The sequence below is a fragment of the Nipponia nippon genome, unplaced genomic scaffold, assembly GCF_047370975.1.
Source record: "Nipponia nippon isolate SJK-2023a ecotype South Korea unplaced genomic scaffold, ASM4737097v1 scaffold_3, whole genome shotgun sequence".
NCBI classification, from domain to species: domain Eukaryota; kingdom Metazoa; phylum Chordata; class Aves; order Pelecaniformes; family Threskiornithidae; genus Nipponia; species Nipponia nippon.
This window is the reverse complement of record NW_028262347.1, coordinates 45,983,179-46,009,365: the sequence shown is the minus strand read 5'-3', so window position 1 is coordinate 46,009,365 and position 26,187 is coordinate 45,983,179. Positions and strand designations below refer to the sequence as shown.

At 38.5% G+C, this 26,187-nt stretch overlaps 1 protein-coding gene across 10 annotated transcripts in view; it reads right to left on the bottom strand.

Moving 5' to 3' along the window:
* The window catches only part of TMTC2 (transmembrane O-mannosyltransferase targeting cadherins 2), a 259,383-nt gene that overhangs the window by 46,859 nt on the left and 186,337 nt on the right, over positions 1–26,187 (bottom strand). For all 10 annotated transcript variants that reach the window (XM_087767467.1, XM_087767469.1, XM_087767470.1 and 7 more), the window contains one exon: positions 14,216–14,337. In XM_087767467.1, the coding sequence (XP_087623593.1) occupies positions 14,216–14,337 (122 nt within the window). The remainder of the gene's footprint in view (positions 1–14,215; positions 14,338–26,187) is intronic.

Below are 26,187 nucleotides of genomic sequence, written 5' to 3'. Positions count from 1 at the left end.
ACCTGTTGGTCACCAGTTTCACCTGTTGGTCACCAGTTCACATCCAGTCCAGGTCGGTAGCTAATAAAAAGGTAATGAAAACAGCTACTGATTTGCTCAGGAGAAATGAGTGGGTGGTCCTAGCCCAAGCCCTAATGGAGATCCTCTGCACAGACGCACTGGCAGATTTACAGCTTTTCAGTGCTGAGACCAATGTGACAGAATCATAAAGCAATGAATGGCAATCTCATTGCTGGGGGGAAAAAACCATAACAAAGACACTTCAATAATCAATTTGGAAGACTGCTGATATTCTCCTTACTGGACCTGGACCTCACTCTAATGCCTATAATGAGAACAAGCTTTCAACAGTTTTCCGTTAATAAAGAAAACTTCATTTTTTTCCCCCATGTGCCTAAATAAAGATGAATTGCCCATGATTACCACCTTCCAGCAACACTAGCAAATTTAAAAGGAAAGAATTGAATGTAACTGACACATGGCTCTTATAACCTAGCATGCCAGTTGTCCTGGCTTTCGGAAATACTCCACTCTCCACAAATCACGCAGACTTCAAATCAGAATGGCTGGATGCTTGCAGTTTTGGAAGCCAAACAGTTAAGTGATTAAATATGAATTCAGGAGCTTGATTTTTAAGACCAGTTCTCCGCAGAAGTTGACTGCAAGGGGTTTTTTTTTGTTTGGTTGGTTACTTCTTCCCTAGAGTCCAGGACAATGGATCCAGCCTTGCTAATATGGTCAGACCTACTGCTTAACTGGGCTTTCCTACAAAAGACTGTTATAATCACCACAACAAACAAAAGAGAGCTAGCTAAGGGCAGCTGATGCATTACTACAAGACCCTGTATTTATCCTTAAAATATTAAAATACTGAGGACAAAACTACTGTTTTTATATCCACCCCAATCTTTTCCTGACTCTGCTGGCAAACTGTGCCAAATTCATGTTAAGGCAGCTGTTGTACTTCAGGCTGCTGGAGGCCCAAGGACCCTGAGATGCTAGTAAAATTGGAAAAGATTAATACAGCTGAGCAGCTCTGAATAACCCTCTTGTGGAAACTATGATGACACAGTGGCAACCAGCAAGGTCGTTCAACAAATTAGGTGGTCTCTGCAATTTAAACCAACTTTATATTTTGTAAATATTCATCATTCTTCAAAGTGTGCAAGGGTTTAATCAGTAAAGCAGAGACTTTACTCTTCAATATAGGTTTAACAGCTTTAACTGGTAATAATGTGATTGCATAAGGAACTGAATTTGTGTCACAAATGCAGTTGACTGTCATTCCCCACATCATCTCTATTTTTTTTGGCAAGCATTCACATTTTTTAATAAAAATAAATGAATTATGAAAAGATTTCTTAATGGAAGATTGATTAAACTGCAGACACTGAATACAGAAAAAAATATTATTTTACATATTTCCTTCTTTCTCTCTAGGACATTTTAAAGTCACAGAGAGACTACACAAGGATAGTAAAAAGGTCTGAACTGAACTTGTGACTTCATTTCACATTTCTTTAAGTTATCGCAGACCTGCATATCTTTTTCATAACCGGTTCCTTTTGCCTTACAAAAGTTGTCATGGGACAGGCAAAACACAATTTAAATGGTGTATAACTGAGTAAATTAGCAATAAAATCTTGAAAAGTTTTTAGTTAGCTGACTAAAGAAACAGGAACTAGAGAGTTGCATCTTACAAAGAGGTCACTGACATATGCAAGCTCCCCATCCCTCCTCTAAATGTTAAGAGTTCACAAATTACTTTAATGTGTAGTATTTAGTAGCTAAAGGGATAGACTCTTTCCCCCTCATTTTGTTGTTATTTCTACAACTCTTCCTTCTTCACTCTGAATTACAATGCAAATATCTTGCACCACTATTTGTATGTGAAATGCTAGTCCCACTGAAATACATGGGACTTGCATTATTCATATCAAAGGTCCAAAATTTATCTCAGTCTCTATACTTCCTGTGCAGGAAAGAGATAAACCTTGCCTCTTCATCTCATCTTTATCATAATAAAATAAAAACAACTGAACATGGCAGAGAAGCAATGATGTCTAAAGGTTAACATCTGGCCCAGAAAAACACACATACAATGCAAGATTTGTAATGAGAAGTGATTTGTAGTGACAAGCACCATATATTTCATTAGAAAAACAAATAGTTGTGGGGGGAGGAGTTTACAGTCATGCAAAGCCCTTCTTTACCCAACTAGTATCAGTGGGCTTGTAAAAGATGCTGTCTTGTCAAAGTTTTCCTCTCTCATATCCTTAGATGATCACAATGAGAAACAATACTGTTACTAGTACTGATCTTCTCAAGTTTTGGCTAGCAACTTCAAGAACATGAGAGCATTATTCCTCTTTGGTGTAATATATTAATCTCAGTGTATGGGAGCAAGAATTGGATTACTTTGCAGGAAATTAGGCTATGAATCTGTATCTACTAATCCACGATAATTCAGCATATACTAATCTTTACCTTAGAGTAAATGTGAGGCAACTTTCTCATTATTGTCCAATGTGACGCACCCACATACCCTTGGTCCTGACTCTCCTTCCCAGTCATTTCACTGGACCAGCGTCCTCACATGCAGGTGAGTCTATGCATACTCCTTGTGTAATCTAGTAAATTACTTTTAGAAATAAGCCTTGCTAGGATCGATAAAATGCAACATCTTGTTTTAGTTTAATTCTGTTTGTAGCTTAAGTGGTTCATTTCCATCTGAATATATCACATTAGTCCTCCTTCAACCACAGGTGGATTTTTGTTGACTAAAAATCCATTTACTAGCCTGACTGAGATTCTACAGAAGTCAGTGTAATTTTTCTATGAGTCAAAGTTATTTTAGAGAGTAATAACATAAACTGGGTTCTTAAGTCTATAGCTGCAGGGATAATTAATGGCATGATAACCAGAGAGCTGAGATTTAAGCGTTGCCCATTGACTTTGGTGGGAATCCACTGGAGCTTAAGCATTTTTGAATGTGACACCACTGCTTATACATAGATTTAGGAATATCTAAAGCACAGCTCATAACTTTACTGGCTTGGGGCATGATTCAGAGCTTATTAAGGTGATATTTTCTTCAAGTAAAGCAGTATGTATCTGATTAAGCAATAACATATTAGAACTATTTGACATCCATTTTCTTGTTTTATGGGTCTCATATCACAAAAAGCATTCTTGTTTTATTAAAGCATTCAAAATGATATAGGAAAGAAATATAGGCATAGGATTTTTTTCCCTTGAAGTTTTTTTTGGTTGTTTTGCTTGTGGTTTCCCCTCCCACTCCCCCCATTTTTTAGTCTTTCTTTTTGGGTAACTTCAAGTCTAAAAGGAATTTACCTCATTACATCACTGTTAAAACCAAGAAAGATTGTTTACAGTCTCTAAGTAAACTTTTAAAGAACAGATTTCATTCGACACCTTGTGATTTATTTACTGTCTAGACCCATATTGAAATGTTCACTTCAACCATTAAGCTTTAGATTATTTTGTATCAAGAATATGTAATGAAATGTTAAGTAAATTTCCATGTTAGGCACTTTCTTTTCCATTCAGTCTTAAACCACACTTTATATTTTCTGATAGTGTATTAATATCTACTCATATTTCAGTGGCCAGTCAGTAGAATATAAATTCACTGTCTCCACATACCATTTTCACTGAGTCCTATGAATTTCTTCTAAGCTAAATTTGGCCTATATCATGCATTTTTCTATGATTACTGACAAAATTACTACACACAGAGTAATAACAGGTGACAGGCGGCTATATTCAACCATGTAGCAAAACAAGAAGATCTCTTTCTTTCATGAAAGCAGTTCATCCTGTGTCAGTGATGTTTCCTACAACAAGCTTTAAATTTATGTTGAGTAAAGTGAGAAGTTTAGGGCTCCCCTTTTCCTGCCTACAGGAAGTTAGAAACAAGATACAGAAGATGAGATCCCTAAAGGAGGTTAGTAAGGGGTTATGTGCCTAAATACCTGCTCCAAAGTAATTTACCAACTAGTTAGACGGATATGTTATATTTAAATGAAAATACTCTGTTTTACAATTAATTCTGTTACATTTGGCATGCAGCCAAACATACGTCCTAAGGGGACTGAAAAGTATATCTATGGATGCAATACTTATGGCATATGGCCAACCTCAGAAGAAATACAAGCTCAATAGATGTCAGCTATTGAAAATTTCTGTAGTTCAGAAATCCTGACATTCAGCCTGGGGGTGTTAATGCTCCAGATACACCAGATAACCAAACCTTAAAAAAATAGGGCTCACGGTTCTGAAGTCAATAAAAATGACTTTCCACATTGAAAAGGGAAACCCACCCCTCCCATCCCCTACAAGCGAATTGCTTGTAAACTGGAAACAAAAAAGAAAACAACTTCTGACATTTTGCAAATTTCAGAACTAAATCCAAACTTTGTGCCCGGATCAGTTTTAACCCTCAAGGGATTTCAAATGGCAAGAAAAATTGAAGTGTCTGTGTCAGACTCCATAGACAAACTGAATACATGACAGAAAAGTAGCAGCGGCTATTGTTTGGCTCAACTTGACTTCTTAGAGAGAGCCTTCTCAAGGATTCAATGTCATTTATACTTTATTATGATGGGAGATAAACCGAAATATCCAATTTTCATTAAAAAATTCTTCCCAGAAGCAGTACTAACAGCCAAGGGATTTGATTTCGCCTCCCAAAATGAAATATCTAACAGCTTTGCTCATCTAATTAAATTGACCCATTCAGAAAATGTCTTTTCATAGATTAAAGATTTCTATATGTGTAGGCATTTATTTATCATTCGCAAAAGAAGTATTACTAAAAATATTTTTTTTGTTGTTTTAAAGGAATTGATTACTAAAAGAAGGGATAAACTGTTCTAGAAAATCATACCTGAATTTATCATATAGCATTTAAATTGTTATATCTTAAAAACAGTCACGATTCTTTCGACATCATGACTGTTCTACTGCATCCCTGCTTTCTTCCAATTTGTGTAAATCTAGAGAGACAGAAAAAGAGTAGCAATCAACCAGCGACATAAAAAATGACAATATGACAGAGCTGTCCAACAGGAATGCAAATTTCCTTTCCGTGCTGGAACATAAGCAGCAAGTAATTACAGAAATAGTAAATGTTGAATTAGTCTATTCATTATTGCACTATCTTCCCCTTTTCCCCTGCTGCCCCATTTCTTTCCGTTCTTACTACCTTCCATTTATTTCCATGTTGTCATTTATTTATATTTATTTTGAGATCACTTTCAAGGACTACACGAATTACTGAATACAATAGGGTATTTGATAGTGGCACTCTGAGTAATTTCACAGCTAAACAAAAATGGCAGGATACCTCTCTGGCCTTCTCTTTGTCAGGAACATAAGCTGCAAACAACTGCAGGGAGAAATATGGCCACCCACTGAGGAGAGAGTATTTTGAAACTTAAAAAAAGTATCTAACTTCAGTGTTGATACTGGAATGTCACAATCCTGTTTCTTTTATTTTAATCCAAAACACTGCCAGTCTCTATCATGTCTATGTCTGCTTTCTTCCCATGCCCCTTTGGAGAAAACATTTTAAAATAAAATATTTTAGATTTCAGGGAATCTTCTATGGTGATTATTACTGAATTTAATATGGTTTGGAGCTGTAACACAGAAATTTTACAAGGCAAAGTAAATTTTTCTTACAGCACTTTGGGTGATTTTCCAAGCCAGTAAAAAATAGGAGATTAACAGCGCTGTGTGGTGCCGTGTAAAATGCAAGAAAACACTGTGCAATTTTTTCCAAAGGAACACAGCAAAGCCTGTAATTCCTAGATGCAACACGCTAAATGTTACAATATGGGGCTGCCCCTAAGTACTTTAGCAATTATAGGCACTACTGCAAGTTATGAGGGGTGGTTTGTGGGCTCATGTTCACTCAAAACAGATAAAACAAAACTTCAAAACAGATTTATTTATAATTGAAATAAAGCTGCTCAGACTAGTGTGCTACTATAACAACCATCCACTGCCTGATGGCAGAGAGGTCAGCCATTAGAAGAGAGGGTTTCTTAGTCTTCTCTTTAAGACTAAAGTGAGAAGAGAGAAAAAAAATTTGAAAGCCTTACTTATGAATGATTCTTTTTAGCATGATATCCAACCCTTTCTATTCTAGAAGGTCTGCTCATAAAATGGAAAATGAATTACAGCACATGCTCAAGGCCTCATCTGGTACTGTCATTTTTGACAGACTCATTTTTATCTTAGAACTGGGAGCCTTGCAATCTTAAAGCCTTTTACAAAAATTATGCTTTTCTTTGTAATATAGAAATAAATTACTTAAGCAAGGGATGAGGCTCAGATGCTGTGGTACCAAACTCCTGTGCTACCAGGAGATTGGCTAGGTCAACTAACATGTCACATTGACAAATAAAACTCTCAAGTAATTTATGCAGCTTAACAAGTTAAAGCTATGAAAAGCACTTGGAAATATATAATGCTAAAGCACTGCAGTCCTAAACAGCTACGTGTTGTTTCTGAAAAAGAAGTAACAAAAAAAAGAAAAGTACAAACTTAAGCCCCAGACAACTGGCTATTTTCCAGTTATTCTACTAGCCGAGCTACTAATCATGATTTTCAACTGCTAAATTATGCTGTTCTAATATATTTTCAGGAAAATTGTAGCTTAGTGAGCTGTAATTTTTAGATATGAACATATAACATTATCCAATATAGGAGCTATGAAATACTTGTGGTTATGATATTAGGTAAGAAGACTGTAAATTCATTAGCTATTCCTTTGGAGCTCTTAAGTTGGCCTGCTTTTTTTTTTTTCTGCATATACAGCAGCATGCCCAAGTCCACCTGGCATCTCTTGTATCCCAAAAGAGCTAACAAGCCTCGAGACAAATATTTACATTAAAATAAAAACAGAGATAATTGGTTTAGTAGTAATAAGTAATTTTTCACTCCAAAGGTTTTATTGCATGCAAATTAGAACTATACCACTCATGTATTTCAAGAATCAATGACAAATTAACAGCTGGTTTTGGCTTGGTTTTTGTTTATTTGGTTGGTTTGTTTTGTGTCTGTCAATGTAAATTACAGTTATTACAAGCTGAACAGTATATTCTGAGTTTCGTGAATGTATCTTTAAAGTTATTCAGGAAGCAAACTTTACTGAGAATAATTTTGTGCAGAAATGCCATGTTTAGTATTTAGAATTATTATTGATGGATAAGAGTTTGTCTCCAGCGGGTTTTCAGTGGTAGGTAAGGGAAGCTCGTTTTATTTGGATTTTTATTTCACTTTTTACTTTATTGGGTTACTTTAGTTTTGCATCTTTCCATATTCCCAGATACACACATGCAAAAATTTATGTAGGCGTTGAAGAAGAAAATATTATTTCTTCAGGTTTGTCTAATCACCTGTCAGAGACTGGGCTTGTAACACTGTATACTCTCAATTTTCACATACTTCTAAACTCAGAGAAAATAAAATCCTTTCTCAGGAATTTCCTGAGAATTCTCCTGTTCTTGAATAAATACATTTTTAACTGTTCATTAAAACATTTCTAGAAGTAAACAAACAAACTACTTATTAACACCCTCAAAGGCTGTCAGTGATGTTCATCTTGGAAGAGAATGCTGCACAGAAACAACAAAACATTGTGTTGTCTTTTGAAGACTTTTTCTGAAATACATGGAAACTTATGAATGAAATAATTTACAAAAGGTAAGTGCTTTTATTGAGCATATTTTATTCAGCATTGGTGTGGCCTCACTTTGAATACTGTGTGCAGTTCTGGGCCCCACAATTTAAGAAGGATGTGAAGGTCCTTGAACGCATCCAGAGGAGGGCAACGAAGCTGGTGAAAGGGCTGGAAGGCATGTCCTATGAGGAGCAGCTAAGGACTTTGGGCTTCTCTGGTTTGAAGAAAAGGAGACTGAGGGGCGACCTCATTGCTCTCTCTGGCTTCCTAAGGAGGGGAAGTGGAGAGGGAGGTGCCTACCTCTTCTCCCTGGTACACAGTGACAGGATGCGTGGGAATGGTTCAGAACTGCGCCAGGGGAGGTTTAGACTGGACATTAGGAAGCATTTCTGTATCGAGAGGGTGGTCAAACACTGGAACAGGCGTCCTAGAGAGGTGGTCGATGCCCCAAGCCTGTCAATGTTTAAGAGGCGTTTGGACAATGACCTTAATAACAAGCTTTAACTTTTGGTCATCCCTGAATTGGTCAAGCAGTTGAACTAGATGATTATTGTAGGTCCCTTCCAACTGAAATATTCTAATCTAGTCTAGTCTAGTCTATATACCAACCCAAAAGAATTAGGACAAGTAAAATTAAGTAGCATAGATTATGGTTTTGCTTACTATTGTTCATTTCACCTCTCACAAAATGCAAGTTTAAAAGTTAAATTGCCCTTTGGAACAGTAGTGACATTAGCTATGTGCAAATGGAAAACTGGTAAAATCAACCTGAGAGGGCGACATGAATTAGTATCTGTCACTTACAGCATGGTTATAATCATTTTAAGTTTACCACAGTAGATGAATTGTGATTTACCTTCTTTACAGTTTTACACGCCACTCATAACCTTGCAAAAGGTAATTCATTCTGGTAGAATGTAATCCTCCTCTAAAATCTCTTTTCAGTAAGAGAGGATAATAGGTGTTGATATTAAATACATGCCTGTACCTCAACTTTAATTCAAAACACTGCATTTTAGTAAACTGGAACTAGCTTCAGCATGAAAACAAAGGTACACAGAATCATAGAACGACTCGTGTTGGAAGAGACCTTGAGATATCATCCTGTGCAATCCCCTGCTCAAAGCAGAGTTAACATTTTGTTTAGATCAGATTGCTCATGTAGGTTATTGTTCAAGTTGGAAATATTAATAATAATTAAAAAAAAATCCAACATATTTTTCATTGCTAAGCTAATAAACTCATCTAGTCTATGGTGCCTTTATTTTAAGTATGCTGTGGAACTCAATATTAAAATATAAAAGAAAAAGAAAAGACAGGCACAGGTCATTGTCGATTTAGGAAACATGCAGAGTTCCTAGTTTGTGTTTGACGGAACCAAGGCCTGGCAACATGAACAAAACAAACAGCTTACACTCTAGAATGCTCATTTATTTCTGTCTCCCTGTTTATGAAATTTTGAAAAGCTTTTGCTGAAAGTTGGGAAAGGATAGCCTGCTGCAACAAGCAAGCAATTTTGCAAACCTCTAGTCTACACACTGGGCATACATCGCCCTCACAGTTTCTTATGGGAAGGCAAAGAAAACAGAAGGGACAAGAAGGCAGTCCAGGTATCCACACTGGCACTAAGGGATTAAATGAATCATGTCATGCTGCTTTTATTAAGCATTAATACTGGCAATAGACTTAAGGAAGCAGAAAACCTGGGGTTAAGATTAAGCCACTTCACTGGAATTTAAGTCAGGAAGTAAAACATAGCTGGATTTGTAACTTTACAGGTTTGACTTTACTGCTATTGGTTTTTATACTAGAATTCCAGCCTTTGGCTGGAATTAGGAACTTGTGTGAAACCTTCCTCCTCTCCTCCCTTAACCCCCAATTTCACTGACAGAAAAATTTTCTGTCTATATTAGCACTCACTTCCACCCTTCACTTCATCAACCATCTTACATTTCTCTCCTGGAAAAGAGACACAGAGAAGTGTTATCAGTAGTTTTGTCTCAGCACTTATTCAGAAACAGGACTGCAAAAAGTCTGAAGGTTTGGTTCCAACAGATGAGGGGAAAGAAGCTTCTAAAACACCTCTCCTCTAACATCTGAAAACTAACTGAAGTAGGCTTTTGTCTCTCCTAAATATACAGGCTATGAGAAAATGACCATGAGCCTAGGTAGCAAAGTTTAGCAGAAGAATAAATCAGAGAGGTCCCTCAAGTTAGGTAGGTATGGGCTCAAACAACTATGCTAAAGGGAGCAACTCTAGTGCTACTGAATCCCAAGGAAGTCTATGCAGACTTCCAGGAAGCATGTCAGTTACAGCAATCATATATTCGCGATGGGAACTAATACTAGTACAGTTCAGTATACTAGAAACTAGACAAAATTCATTTAATGTGAATCACTGAGCAGATGGGAGGCTGCAAAACTGATTAAGGATAAGTGACCAACACGGAGACAAAAATCCATATTCTATTGCCAAATCTCTTCATCATCTATTTTCCTATTGAATGTCTTTTCAGACTCTGTAGCTGAAAGAATTAAATGAAATAAATGCCAAATTTTAATAGATCAAAGATAAATGAACTTTTTTATTTCCACGAATGAAATAATCACCTGAAAAATTTTCTGCCTTCTCTAATTACTTTGTCATCAACATGTTGCCTTGTTATGTGTTTATAAAGTCCTGTGTCACTACAAGCCAACAGGACTTCAGCACCATCTTTTCAGCTTATGCTGCTGTTAATAGAATGGACACTGAGTGGCTGGAAAGCTGCCCAGTGGAAAAGGACCTGGGGTGCTGGTCGACAGCTGGCGGAATATGAGCCGGCAGAGTGCCTAAGTGGCCAAGAAGGCCAATAGCATCCCAGCTTGTATCAGAAAGAGTGTGGCCAGCAGGACTAGGGAAGTGACCATCCCCCTGTACTCAGCACTGGTGAGGCCGCACCTTTAATACTGTGTTCAGTTTTGGGCCCCTCACTACAAGAAAGACATTGAGGTGCTGGAGCGTGTCCAAAAAAGGCCAATGAGACTGGTGAAGGGTCTAGAGCACAAGTCTTATGAGGAGCAGCTGAGGGAGATGGGGTGGTTTAGTCTGGAGAAGAGGAGGCTGAGGGGTGACCTTATTGCTCTTTATAACTACCTGAAAGGAGGTTGTAGCGAGGTGGGTGTCGGTCTCTTCTCCCAAGTAACAAGCGATAGGACAAGACAAAAGGGCCTCAAGTTGCACTAGGAGAGGTTTAGATTGGATATGAGTAAAACTTTCTTCACCAAAAGGGTTGTCAAGCATTGGAACAGGCTACCCAGGGAAGTGGTTGAGTCCCCATCCCTGGAGGTATTTAAAAGATGGGTAGATGTGGTGCTTAGGGACATGGTTTAGTGGTAGACTTGGCAGTGCCAGGTTAACGGTTGGACTTGATGATCTTAAAGGTCTTTTCCAATCTAAATGAGTCTATGACTCTATGATTCTATGACATGAACCCTATCTGTGCATATTGCCATGAATATGAGAAGAAGCAACAGTAATAAAAGAAAAAAGTGTTAAGAGATTATAACAAACATGATAAGAAAAAAGTGTCAAGAGATGATAAGAAACAAACGTGATGAGAATAGACTACAATTATGGCACAGAGCAAGTACAGATAAGCAAGTATGTGTTGACAAACGATAGGCAAAGCATTTTATTGCCTATCATGGTGCAGTATTCAGTGTTCAAAGTTGTATACAGCTCCTGTCCTTTTTGCTAATGAGACACATTCTTCCACAAACATAGTTCAGATCCTCAAGGCACAATCCACCTCTCATGTATCTTGCATTTATATCCCTGGAGAAAAGTAAACAGTTCAATTCTACTATAAGGATTTGCATACCTTTTTCATCACTTCCTTTCTAAAGCTGGGTTATGCCACTAATGTTTAATCCTATAACTGAACTTTCATAACGGGGGGACAAAATTAAAAATTTCTTTTTAGTGGCTCATAATGTTTGTACAGAATTATGGGATTTGGGGATTTTGTTGTTTTGAAGAAAACTGTGAGACCTTGTTTCCCAGAACAACTTCAAGACTTTCCCTAGAAGACCTCATATTTCATATACTCAGCAGTACAGAAAATGCAAAATTAACAAGGGGAGTACTGGGGTAGAGTGGTGTGTGTGGAATAGAAAGTAAGAAAAAAAGAAAAGAAAAAAGAGAGATTTGGATTTTAATCGAGAAAACTCTTTCTTTCCCGACAGCAATTCTAATAAATTAGAACTTTTGTGACAAAGATCTGCTAAGAAGAAAACAGTAACACGGACTTTCTGCTATCATTCTTAGGTGCAAGATATGAAGATATCTGCCAGAAAAGCAAGGTAAATTAGGAAATTTTTCTGTATAACCTACTTACAGTTCTATCCCAGAGGAAGGTAATCAGTGAGTGCATGTATTTGTCAATATCCAAGAAATTTTAACTGTAACTGGAAATTGTAGCAAAAAACTGCCTTTCCAGGTCCTGGAACTGACAGCCAGTGGGGATAAAACACTAGCACCTTGACTTCCATTACAAGATGAAAATTCCCATCCAGGTAGTTTTTAATCAAACTCTGCATTTGACATTACATGATAACACTAAACAATTTTTAATTCTTTCTAATTATACTGTCACTTGTTGCTCATATAGAAAACTTCTGTTCTAATTTCTCTCCCTTTTCCAAATTCAGATACTTTTAGCAGCAATGGATATGCTGAAATTAATTATGACCTATTTTTCTTTACTGGATCTCTACCCTGTGTCCAAGGACATTTTTTGCTTGAAGACTGGACAGGGCATAAACAAGGTCAGAGTAAAAGCTTACAGCTAGGTGAAAAGTTGAGGAAGATATTCAGACTGAGGCACAAGGACTGAAGAGCCATACAAAGGTGTATCAGTAGAGCACGGAAAGGAAATATGAAACGGCTTGGGGTGAACAATGAAAGCAAATGTGGAAGACAGACAAGAAAGAGGATATGGTCAGAAAAATGGGAATGAGAAGTGGAAAACAAGTGAAAGGCAGTTTTAAAACAGAATTATTTTAGGGAATGAAATAGAAATCCATTTTCAGCTTCAAAATGTGTGAAAACCAAGGAAGGACTGGCACTCTGCTATAACTATCATATGGGGCTAGTTTAGCCGGACCTACAAGCTCATCTGTACTCAAAAGGCAAAGTAAATTTTGAAGACATGAGAAAGTCCAGCTCTTCTGATATTTTTAGAACTAGCTCTTAGTAGTTGAGTAGTTCTGTTCACATGCTCAAAGAGATACTCCTAAAGAAGTGAAAATTCAGAGTATGAGACATGTAATTCACAAAGTATAGGTGATACCTCTAGCTCTGCCATAGGCTGCTACAACAACCCTGGGTCAACCACTGAATGTCTTTTTGTATTAATATCATTATTTGTGGTCTAAACTACTTAAATAAAGGCTTTTTCAGCCAGAGAACTCCTTACTATCTGTTATGAAATTCCTATGCTATTATAACTGTTTTCTTCAGGCACAGAGTGTGACAGATGCACTCAATCCCTTAACCAAACTAGCAGTAGTTTGGTTCAGGCTCCAAAGGTGGTAAAGGCCTAAGCAGTAAACAAGCCAGGAACTCCTCTAGTTTCAATCTGTTCTCTGAAATCCCACAAAGGAGCAAAATGACACAGTGAGCATCGATGCATATGAGCCTGGAACACCCATCATGAGATCAACACATGAATAGCAGGTGGCTTTTTTTTCCAAGCGTCATTTATCAAGGAACAAAGAAAGTTGTGGGTACAAAGAGTCTCATGCATACAATTCCCATCGCATGTAATTTGACTACAAGCCAATCACTTTATTCCATGAATATGACAGCCTAAGCAAGGCTTCTCTGAGCTCTCCCTGCTAGGTGGCCTGGCCTCATGGCAGTGATCTCCTCTTGAGCTGGGACACCTCTCAAGTTTGCTCCTTGAGGCAGAGAGACCTTTTACCAGTGGCAGATCTTTGGTAAGTGACCGATATTGTGCATAACGTCGCAGTATGGTAACTTTGGTTTTGTCTCGGTAACTTTGATTTGTGCCTTGGCAACTTTGATTTGTGCCTTGGCAACTCTGATTTTGGTAACTTTGATTTGACTTGGTAACTTTGATTTTGTCTTGGTAACTTTGATTTGTACCTTGGTAGTTTTGAATCACTGTTCAAATAATTGTGCCATACAGTAATAGAGTGAAGCTTGCCATCAAACTTTGTTAAGTTGCACTTTACAACATCATATTAAAACCACTTTTGCTAATATCTTTGACAGTGGTTCTTTAAGCGATCTAAATCACCCATTCGCAACACAGAGGTGGCGATATTTCAGGAATGGATGCAATGTTTCACAAAAACCTGACGGTGTCAAAATCCTTAATTAGAAGGCATGACTGAAATAGGGTAATAAGCAATTTTCAGGACAAAATTTTCCCATCCCTTTACCTCACCTACTCGAAGAGTCTGGGACCAGCTCCCAGGAGCTGCTGATTAACTCACCGTCAAAGCTAGCAGTTTTCCGTAGGTGAGATGGGCTGGGATGTGGTCACTCTTGGATCGCAGTGACTCCACGTACCAGCGCTCTGCTTCTGGCAGCCGGCTCATTCTCATATAGGCTTCTCCTACAGGGTGGAACAAATGTTAGTGAGATTGCCCAAAATTTCTCAAGGTCTCCAAAATTGATCATCTCATTTATAATTTGCTGTTTATTAAATGGGCAGAGATCTTGAAAAGGGCAAAGTGCTTTGAACACCTGCAATGAAAAAGCAAAATAGCCATAAAAACACTTGAGTGAGGAGACTGAGTTATGGCCTTATTAGTGCTGAAAGAGCATGGTTGACGTGAAAGTCTTGTTGGAACAGAATTTCAAGAGAGAGCTCCAGCTGCTAAGTTTCAGTCAAAAGTCTCAAAATAATAGAAATTTTATCACATCTACTATAGAGAAGTTACTTCTTTTCCATCAATCTACATTGCACATCATGGAGTGGTTGGCAGAATACAGAATGTCCTTGCATTTAATCGTAATGCATCAAGAACCTAGATGTAAATGTGCCCCTGCCTGAGCCAATGACAGACTGAAAACGCCTACAGGAGAGTCAGGATTTCACCATCTCACCAGCTAATTCATTCCAAATACATGGCTATGTATCTTCCCAAAATTATGAAGTCACAGTTTATCCAGTGCCACCACTGGAGGATCAAGAGAGGACTATGTCTGACCCAAGTAGAGGATGGCTAAGCCTATCTCCAAGTGAGTCACTGCCCCCAGCTCTGCATCGCACAGAAATGAATAGCTGCGAGTGCATCAGAGAGAGAGAGAAGGACCAGTGTTCTCTGTTCAAGCTTGAGGCCAACTATCGTACCCCCAAAACTCAGAGAAAAAGGTACCACCTACATGCTCAAAGAAAGAAAACAGAAGGACCTCTTATCATGGGAGTGATACTTGACCTTGAGTATTTACAGGGGTTATGGAGGATTTTCTTGATGAAAGAAAATTGCACTAGGTCCAGTTAGATTTTTTTTTTTTTTTTTTGCTATCTTTGTCACCAGAGGATAGGGATCCCAGGCAAAATGTGGCACATAAGTTTGAGTTTCAGGAGCTAGGGTGCAGTGCACGCAAAATGACCAAACCACAGCCCACAGATAAAATGAACATGCTGTGGAGTCAGAAATCACACTGAGCCAAGGCAGAGGGGAGCCAATATGATTTTTATGAGCAAACAGAGTTTTTCCAAAAAGGGGTGCAAGCACGTAAATCTATCAGACCAGGATTTCTAACTCAAGGATCTACAGAGCATTCTGTACTCATACGCTGGTCTTGGATATTTGATTACATACACAGAAATAGCTGATGTTTCAGTCCCAGAAGTACTCAAGTCATTCTATTGATGGTTAGGGCCAAACTAAAAGAACAATTCCCCAAAAAACCCAAGCCAAATTAAAGAAAGAAAAATCAAACAGGAGAGAAACCCCAAAAGAACATGAACACCCCCCCAAAAACCATGATCAAATTCAGGGATATCAGTGTAAAATGCATCTTTTTCACTATGCCAGCGCTCACAAATAAGTGACATAACATTATATCTTGTTATGCACAAAACAAAGTCATGAAGTTAAGTGTTGAAAGGATGGAAGAAGCCAGAAGTGAAGCTATATGCTTCCCTCAACTCCTCTCCCTAGATGTACGCTTTATGGCAGAATGTTTAATTATTTGATTGCATAGTATTTTTCCCACAGGCCCCTGCTTCACTTAGCATACAGGAAATGAGGAATCCATATTGCCTTTTTCTTTTCTTTAAGTGGAAAATTCCAGCCCAACCTGTTACAGCTTGGCAAAGTTTCAAGCAATTAACAACAAGATCCTTTAAAGAGAAATGTAAGCAGCCATAAGAGATGGAGTTATTATCTGCTGGTAGTATATGCTGAATGCACTGCCAAACTTCAAAAAGATCCAAGGTTCTCATCCATTTTCCATGATGGATTCTGATATAAGAAGAGATTAACATCTTCGGAGTACTGGCAAATTCAATTTTTAATAGGTTTTAAGAGCTCAACTACTTTACAAGCTAACCTCCTAAAACTTTGAGGATATTTCTGAGTGGGGCATCTAGAAACTAAGCTACAATATGTCAATCTAAATGTCAAACTGTAGAAAAAGGAATTTTTTTCCCCTGAAGACTTTACAGGGAATTCTCTATAGCTGAACATTTTTCTTCTGAAGAATCTGTTTTCTGCCTGTAAGCCCCATATCATCAAGAATTGCTATATTATAAGCAATTAGAACATGTCATTACTACAGAAGGAAGTACTGTTAGGGGGTCTGTTATTAATTTCCTCTTCTAAATGATTCACAATGACACTCCTATCTAAAAAGAAATCAAAGTAAGTTGAAAACTGACAGAGACTCTGCCACCACCATACTCAAAGACCGGAATAAAATCAAGCAACTGTTAATTGAAGCATTAATACAATCAAGTGATCTTGTGTGTTAGACTGACGTAATTTTAACAAAAGCTATTCCAGCTTCAGATAGCTTTCCAACAAAATGACAGAGAAAACATGTACGGATTGACTTCTGTCATTCAGGATGCATTTGTGTGTCTGAGATTAAAATATTTGTCATTTACAATCATGTATTTTTATAAATTTGCAACATGAATGGTTTAGTCATTAGGAAAATAACGGAGTGTCCATTGGCAGAAAATATGCAAACCAATGGTACACATGAGCAGGTTTCTATATTTACTTTAACAATTACTTAATTTGTAAAAATCTTTCAAAACTCATGTTAAAAATCTGAAAGGTCACACACACAATTTATTAATGAAACTTGTCCAATCTATAAAGTTCAAGAGAGTTGCATTCTACTTTTCTGTTAAAGGAAACAACAACAAAGAAAGAAACTCATGGCAGTGGAAACCTTAAGACATAAATTGACAGCTATTTAAGTTCCCTAATCCATATCAACATGCAACCATGTGCAACATTGCCTGCACAATGAGTGGTGGCAAGAAATTCAACAGCTAACTGGAGTAAAAGGAAACAAATCAGTCCTTCAAAAATTTTTCTATTTTTACAGTTCAGCTAATAGTTTCTGTTATGTATGCACTCATTTCTTAGCCTATTCCAAAAGGAGGAACATAGACTACTTAATTGTAACTCTCATTTTCTAATGTAGTACAAGAAAACACATTAATATGCAACTGAAACACTATTTAAAGGAGTGTATACATAGTTCATGTACACCTCTGTTAATACTTTATGACAAGGGGATGAGTAATGGGCTACCTTTTAACTAGACTTACACCACTCTAACCAAAATCCTGGTACTCAAGTGGATTTTCTTTGCCATAGAGATAGAACAGTTGCAAGACTACCATTCTCCAAAGCAATATTTCCCTATAGTTCCCCAGAATCCTTGGGATTGAAAAATAATCTTTCAAAAGAAACAAAAAAGCAAACAAAAAACCCAATAAACTAAAACAACAAAAAAAACCCACTTACTAAAATGATCCCAGGTCAAATTAATTAAGAATAATTAAAAACCAATAATAATCATATTAAACATTAAACATTTATATTAAATAATAATAATACTTATAAAGGATCAGCTTGCTAGCAGCTATTTCTCCTGAAAGGCTAACTTCGTACTTGATAATAAAGTGGAATGTGATGTTAATACAAATCCATAAAAAAAAAAAAAAAAAAAGTTTAGATTTTCTAAAACATATCACACACTGCTAAAAAGCAAAATTAGGTACCATTTACATGAATGTATGTTACATGGTTCTAGATTAATCTCTCATCTGCTGATATTGTATTTATTCTATTTCAGATGCAATTGTCATACCAAGCAAAGGCCATCTCCTTGCAGGGAGCATGTTAGACTTATCAATGAGCAAGTACAATGGAACTACGGATGTAATAGCACTGTGCCTCTATAGGTGCCATGTACCCATACTTTCAGATTAAGAACATATGTCCCTCCCGTGGTCCTCCTCTTAGGACCCCAAAAGATATTGCTGTAAAAGTAACTGAAAAATTATCTCCATAAAGGAGATAAAGGCAGGGTAAATCTGCCTTGCATCATCCCTGTATATGCTAATTATCTGCCACCCAAATTGCTGGATGGTAAAAATGTAATATAGAAAATATAGAATTTGTCATTGACAAGAGCAGACGTCAAAACAGAAAGGAAGATGAAGATGCAATTTGAAAAGGAAAATCTCTGAGATATAGGTTCAGTCAGGATTTAAATTTCATTTTTCCATCATTTTTTTGAATTGGGAACATAAGGAGAGGTCTGCCTCCCTGTGTATCACAATACCACAAGGGGTTTGTGTCTTTCATAATACAACCCTGCAGCCCCCTTGTGCAAATCAAAGCTGCAGATGCGCTTACCGTAAATGCACCTCCCTAGATATATAACTTCCTTCTTTTTTCCCTTAGGTACCAGTGCGTACAATAACATAATAAATCTAGAAGCATAGTTTGATGTTATGCTATACTGATGTTTAAGATATACTGCAAAAGATTAACAGTCTTGGAGATAAATACACAGTGCATGCACATCATCTCTGAAACAGCTGAAGCATGTGAACTTAATGAGCAACAAGTTCTGTATAGACTAAGCGTATTCCATTTTTTTTTTTCCTTTTACAGAATAATCTGTATTGTATTTTAAGAGAGAATCAATCCACATTTACTTAGGTTGAGCAGATTCTTATGGGCCTCAACTAGCCAAAGCAAAGCCTTTGATCTGATCTAATTAGACCACTAAGCTACTTCTGAAGGAAAATACCTAAAGTGGAAAACAGATATAAATGAAGGGCAAAATAAAATCAGTTGCAGCATGGAACAGCATGGACTTTGCACAGCTGTTTCCTATTGCACAAAGACTTCCAGTGAAAGAAGTACCTTGGCACAAATAGAAGCATTGAGCTCACCTGAGATAGATAATTTCATTTTCTAGCAGATGTGCAACCAGTAGTAAATCATAAGGGTACAAACTAAGAATTCATGACTGAACAAGTGATTGTATTCTTTTCTTGCCTTTTACTTTATTTACAAACATGTTAAAGATTTTTTTTTTTTTTTTTGTAGACATGCCAGTATAGGTTTCTTTAAAACACCCTTAATAGAAGCACTTTCCATTAGAATCATGCCTAACTGGGACCCCTGCAGTCCTATTTCAGTCCATATTTTTGGTCTACAAATGTTACGATATACTTGTATCCATACAAAACCCCATATGTTTAAAATACAAATGCATTTGAGGCTTAGACTCAGCTTTTTCAGAATACTGCTAAGAAGACTCAAGCATTTCATGTGAAATTATAGACCAATAGTCCAAACTAAGAAAACCTGAGAACATGGGAAAAAAAAACTAGTCTCAAACATTGTGTCCACTACCCCCTCAGCAATCCACTGCTGTAACCTTCATACTCAGCTTGAATCCCTCAAACAAAACAAAGTGAAAAAACAGGAGACATTGCAGTCAGCCTGGAGATTTGTACTCAGCTTTGGACAGCAGATATAAACTACCATAGTCTGCAAAGTCTCAGAGGGGGAAGAGTTAAAGTAGCAGGATGGGAGCAGGGAAGGGGAGAGAAAAGGAAGCACAGCCTTTTACTCCCATCACTATTGGAGTGGACTCCATTCTTATTTCCCTAGAACGTATAATAAAATATACATATAAATGAAAAAACAATCCTTTTTTTCAACCAAGCTAGTCTTAAAAGAAAAAAGTTTGTGATGTACTTTTAGGAAGAAATTACCAGTAAAGCTTCATGAGATGCATAGGAAGCACACTGACGACGAGCTCAGACAAGTGCAGGTACCATGCTCTGCATAAGTTACGATGTGGGATATGTATTTCACAGATTAATCATTTTTGGCTCTTAAAAAGTAAGTCTTGCACAGCATGAACTGTAAAACTATACCAGCAAAAGTGTTTCTTGGAGTTCTAAACAATATTTAAAAGTAATTCAATAAAAAAGCATTTAATGGGAACAAGGGGCAAATGGGATAGGAGCCTTAACAATATTAACAGGTTTGTACAAACAGCCACATCCACCCAAAAGCATAATCAAATAAAGCGATAGTTATGTTATAATCATCAACACAGAAAGTCTCTCTGCATGCTAAGCCTTTGTACTTGTGATGCAAACCTCTGCACCAGATGTAAAATCTGGCTCCCCTTTCCTGTTCTGTACCTGGCTGCCACTTGCATATGATTTGTTTTCTGTCCATGTGCAATGTAGCAGATTAGCAAGGAGAAATCTAAACTCTAGTCTGTGCCTCAACTGTATTCACTCCTGCAATGTTAGCTTCTTTTGTAACTTGCATTTCTCATAAAAAATGTCTGTAAGACCTTGCATTAAATGCATTTGAAAATAGTCATTCAGATGTTAGTTGGCAAGGGCAGATGAAGCGTCATCAAAACATTTGTCTTTATGACAGTACCTTGCCAATCTAAACCTGGACAATGCCAGCCCAACATCTTCCTTGTTACTGTTCAGTATTAAAATAAAGCCTCCATGGTCCACCTCACATCACTTAACTGGCAGGAGTATGAATTACTGTAGCAGGTGGGCCAGTGCGGTTTTAAAAGCACTGTAATACAATCAACTGTACAATATCAGATTTCAAGGAACGCAAAAGACGTCTAGAGCAGAGGCTGATCCTTAAGCAATCCTAATATTGGCATTAAAGTGTTCAAGATCCCACAGGGACCATTTTATCTTTTGACCCCAGGTTTTAATTGAAACTTTAAACAAAATATATTACCTATTTAATGCAGCTGAGCTGGACTCTGGCCTTTGTAGTGCATGTTGCCATGCCAAGCAAATTAATCTGTGTAACCTTAGCATGTACTTTTTAATTTACATCAAAGAAATATGACATAGAGAAAATAAATACCAAGCCAACCCTATGCAGCTTGTTGAATAATTATTTTGATTCTAGTTTTAGAGTTTAATTTTTAGCTGTTTTGGGTTCTTATAAGAAAAAAAAAAAAAAAAAAGAAAAGGTTTTATTTCTTGGTACAAAGCCAGAGAAACATATGGTTTCCTTAGCTGAGTTGTTGCACACCTGGCAAAATAAATCACAGCAACAGGAGACCAAAATCTACCCTGCAACTTTTCATATGCACAAATTTAGAACATCTGATGCTGTTCTTCTGGTCCTGCCTTTTCTACCATGAATAAAATGCAAAGTCAAATGGATGGCTTGCTTCTTGAGGCCCAAAACTTCTTTTTCCTTTAAGAGGCAAGTTACTTAGAGTTTTAAAGGATGAGAGTCAGCCGGGCAGGCTGGCACACCAGAGGAATGAGTCACTGGGCCTGCCAGAGCAAAAGGCCAATAGAAGCAAGGGCAGGAAAAGAAGTGTAACACAAACAGGGAAAGCAGGTGGTGTAAAGGCTTAATGCTGCTGGAGTGTTAATGCTACCGCACACCAAGGGCTGCAGTTCAAACCCTAATTCAGTTTAAACAGTTTGTCTCCTGTTTATTCTCTTCCGAGTATGTCATGTACATCACACAGGGGAAAAAAGCCTCCAGAAAATCTTCAACGAAATGATTGAATAATTATTAAAAATTAGAGGAAGCACTGTTTTCTTACATCACATGCCAATATCTAACACTGAACCAAGCAGAGCGATTGCCGGAGACTCAGAATACATCAATCACAATGACAACTGCAGCAGATAATCCTCGAACTGTATTCTTGGATTTTATGATAAGCCGTGAAGACTTTTTCCACACTTAGGGAGAAAGGGAAGGACCCTTCCTTCCCAAGCAGATGGGGAGCACTCCCCAGTTTCTCCGCCTTCCTCCCCAGCAATGAGCACATGGTGAGTGGGCACAGCTCAGAGTCAGGTTCATGCAGTTCCAAGCACACGAGACAGGACTGGCCTATTTCAGTTCCTCTAGTCTCCCTTTTAAAGGCAAAAAGTAGGCAGACAAGTTTATGTAATGCTGTTTATCAAAGAAAGTGTTATAGTGAACGTGTTTATAATTTTATCTTGAACATCAAAACAGAAATAAACAATCTGGTCGGCCTTCGGGTGCCCAACGACATGGTACGAGCTGCAGAGCGGATGCGCTCCTGATAATGGATGCAGTTGCCTTGTTCTCCTGTCACACCCGATGCAAAGAGATGACTGAATAGGTGTTTAGGATTTATCTCACCCAACTTGAGCTAGCAAGTCTAAGCTAGTCATCTCAGCTCCTTTTACAGAAGCATGCTTGCAGGGGATTATTTGTATAATCTAAAATAGGTGTCCAAGTCAGATGGGCTTAATTACTGCCCAGCATATCTTTTTCTTTCCACACTATAAAGTGAGCATAGCTACTGAGCTCTATCTTGTCATCTAACCTTTACACTATTACAGGTAGAAGAGGCTAACCTAATTCAATGTGTCTAACTGCCATCATGTATGCGCATGGACAGATGCATCCAGGAGAGCTTTAAACAAACCAGCTTGAGTCCTGCTCTTAATGATGCTGCACTGCATTCAATTCGAGGCACTACCCGACTCTCTATGTAGCCTCTTGGATTGCCTTTGCAGCATAGCCAACAAGCCACTCCTCAGCAACTAGTGTGAAGAAAATTCTGGTTTCCCTGCAACAGCTGCCATCACAACAGCTGCCATCACAACAGCAACCAAAATACAAATATATGCTACATTCAGGGTAAGTTGTACTTTACAGAGCTCCGTAATACCCTGTTGCTCTTCGTAATAGGCTGAAAGAGGCTAAGGTAAGCTCAGCTGATCCTAACTTGTTATGCTGCTAGCACATCCGTGAAGCGCCGGTGGCTGCCTAAAGGAAACAGAAGCCAGAGCATGGGCTAAGCAGTGGAGGGAGGCAGTGTAGCAGCAGCCAAGCCCAGGCAAAGAACTGAGCTGGGCTTTGTGCTCACTATTGCTCTGTGAGTTAATAAATGCAAATCCCAGGAACAGAGTGAACTTGGATGTCATGGACTGTGCTTATAAAGGAAGCTGAGAAAGGCCTCCTGAACCTGAAAAAGTAACCAATGGGCAAAAAAGTAAAAAACTAAAGAATCTTATAGGTCACAGTGGTTCTAAAGGGAGCATCTATTAATGGGAAAAGACGAAGGGTGGCACAGGCCTGCTTTGTAATGGAACAACCATCATTCTAGAAACAGCATTGGTTTACTTTTTCCAATTTCTGTACTTCTGAGGAGCGCTTTTATCAGAATCATGAATTATAGCTCTGCACTAAAGAGGGTAGTCAAACTTCGGCAGGTTTGCTGGAGCACTTCAGGACTTCAGCAGTCACTATAGGACACTGATAGTAAGCAGAGGCTTAATTCACGGAGTGGTCACTGTTGATAACCCCACCAAATTTATCAGCAAATGCTGATAGATAAAACTGACAAAACAATAGTTCAGCTAAAACTCTCTATGAACAAAAGTACATGCAATAATTAACTTGTGCATTTTAGGGATTGTAGCCATTTGCATTAATCTGATAAAGCTCAGCATTCAGGGAGAAGTAACTCTCCATTGAACTGTATGAACTGCTAAGGAAGTGTTTATACAGTTATTGACATTAGATACCTTGTCACTGTGACAAAAGAAGTACTTAATTTGGCATTTACAGACATTTGCAAGCACGTAGCATCAGTTGCAACTACAATTTTAGAAATTTTTTTTCCTATGCTGAAGTACTTGTAAGGAGCTAATAAAAGATGCCTTTCCTAAATAAGTAGAGAAGAGTGAACGGTGCCTTTCAACAACTGTGTCAAACCAACTGGAATCAACTGATACATTCCCTTGTATTTTAGGCACTGGGATGGGGGAAAAAAAAGCCACAAACCTCCGCATGCTTCCTTTTGATCCTAATTGTTTCTACATATATTTTTAATTGCTCTTTTAACTACTTTAAAGGCATCTTTCATCCTTTTCTGTCCCAGATAGGAGCTCACAGAGTCTACTGGGCCAGACACTGAGGTTGCTTAGCAGAAACACACGCCCTTTCAGAGAGAATTCCACTTCAAAGCATCTCTGGAACAATGAAGAAACTGTCCTCTTGTTTACAGATCTGAATGCTATAAATAATAATTCATATTATCTTCTTTCTTTTATCTGTTTAATGTATCCTGTATAAAGATGTGAAGATGAATATGAGGAGCTGAAGTTTAAAAAAAAAAAAAACACCTCAGCAAAATTAATGTTTCTGCTACAATTGTGAAGGACAGATAGGCTGGTCCTGAAAGAAGAATTCTCTCATTGTAGATGCCTAATTAACAGTACATTGGCTGGGAAATAAGTTTTTGGCACAACCTGCAAAAAAAATGCAGCTATCTTTGTAGGCGTGTTTGGACAACTTGTTGGTTTACAAGGAAATTTAACATTCAACACCCACACTAGATTTTATGTTATAGAATCATAAAATGCTTTGGGATGGAAGGGACCTTTAAAGGTCCTCTAGTCCATCCCCCCTGCAACTGGCAGGGACATCTACAACTAGATCAGGTTGCTCAGAGCCCCATCCAGCCTGACCTTGAACGTTTCCAAGAATGGGGCATCTATCACCTCTCTGGGCAACCCGTTCCAGGGTTTCAACACCCTCATCATGAAAAATTTCTTCCTTATATCCAGTCTAAATCTACCCTCCTTTAGTTTAAAACCATTACCCCATGTCCTGTCGCAGCAGGCCCTGCTAAAAAGACTATCCCCGTCTTTCTTGTAGGCCCCCTTTAAGTATTGAAAGGCTGCAATAAGGTCTCCTGGCAGCCTTCTCTTCTCCAGGCTGAACAACCCAAGCTCGCTCAGTCTTTCTTCACAGCAGAGGTTTTCCATCCCTCTGATCATTTCTGTGGCCCTCCTCTGGACCTGCTCCAACAGGTCCATGTCCTTCCTGTGCTGAGGACCCCAGAGCTGGATGCAGTACTCCAGGTGGGGTCTCACCAGAGCAGAGGAGAGGGGCAGAATCACCCCTCTCGACTTGCTGGCCATGCTTCTTTTGATGCAGCCCAAGATATGGTTGGCTTTCCAGGCTGCGAGAGCACATTGCCAGCTCATGTCCAGCTTTTCATCTATCAGTACCCCCAAGTCCTTCTCCTCAGGGTTGCTCTCAATCCCTTCATCCCCCAGCCTGTATTGATAATGGGGATTGCCCTGACCCAGGTGCAGGACCTTGCACTTGTCCTTGTTGAACCTCACGAGGTTCACAAAAGCCCCTTTCTCCAGCTTGTCCAGGTCCCGCTGAATGGCATCCTGTCCCTCAGGCGTGTCAGCTGCACCACTCAGCTTGGTGTCATCTGCAAACTTGCTGAGGGTGCACTCAATCCCACTATGTCATTGATGAAGATATGAAACAGTACTGGCCCCAGTATGGACTCCTGAGGGACACCTCTCGTCACTGTTCTCCATCTGGACATCAATCCATTGACCACTACCCTCTGGATGTGACCATCCAGACAGTTAGCTATCCACTGAACAGTCTGCCCATCAAATCCATATCCTTCCAATTTAGAGAGGAGGATATTGTGGGGGACCGTGTCAAAGGCTTTACAGAAGCCCAGATAGATGACATCCATAGCTCTTCCCTTGTCCACTGATGCAGTTACTCCATCACAGAAGGCCACTAGGTTGGTCAGGCAGGACTTGCCCTTGGTGAAGCCATGCTGGCTGTCTCAAATCACCTCCCTGTCCTCCATGTGCCTTAGCATAGCTTCTAGGAGGATCTGTTCCATGATCTTCCCAGGCACAGAGGTGAAGCTGACAGGTCGGTAGTTCCCAGGGTCCTCCTTTCTACCCTTTTTGAAAACGGGTGCGATGTTTCCCTTTTTACAGTCCCCAGGGACTTCACCTGACTGCCATGACTTTTCGAATATCATAGAGAGTGGCTTGGCAACTACATCAGCCAATTCCCTCAGGACTCTGAGATGCATCTTATCAGGACCCATAGACTTATGTATGTTCAGGTTCCTCAGGTGGTCT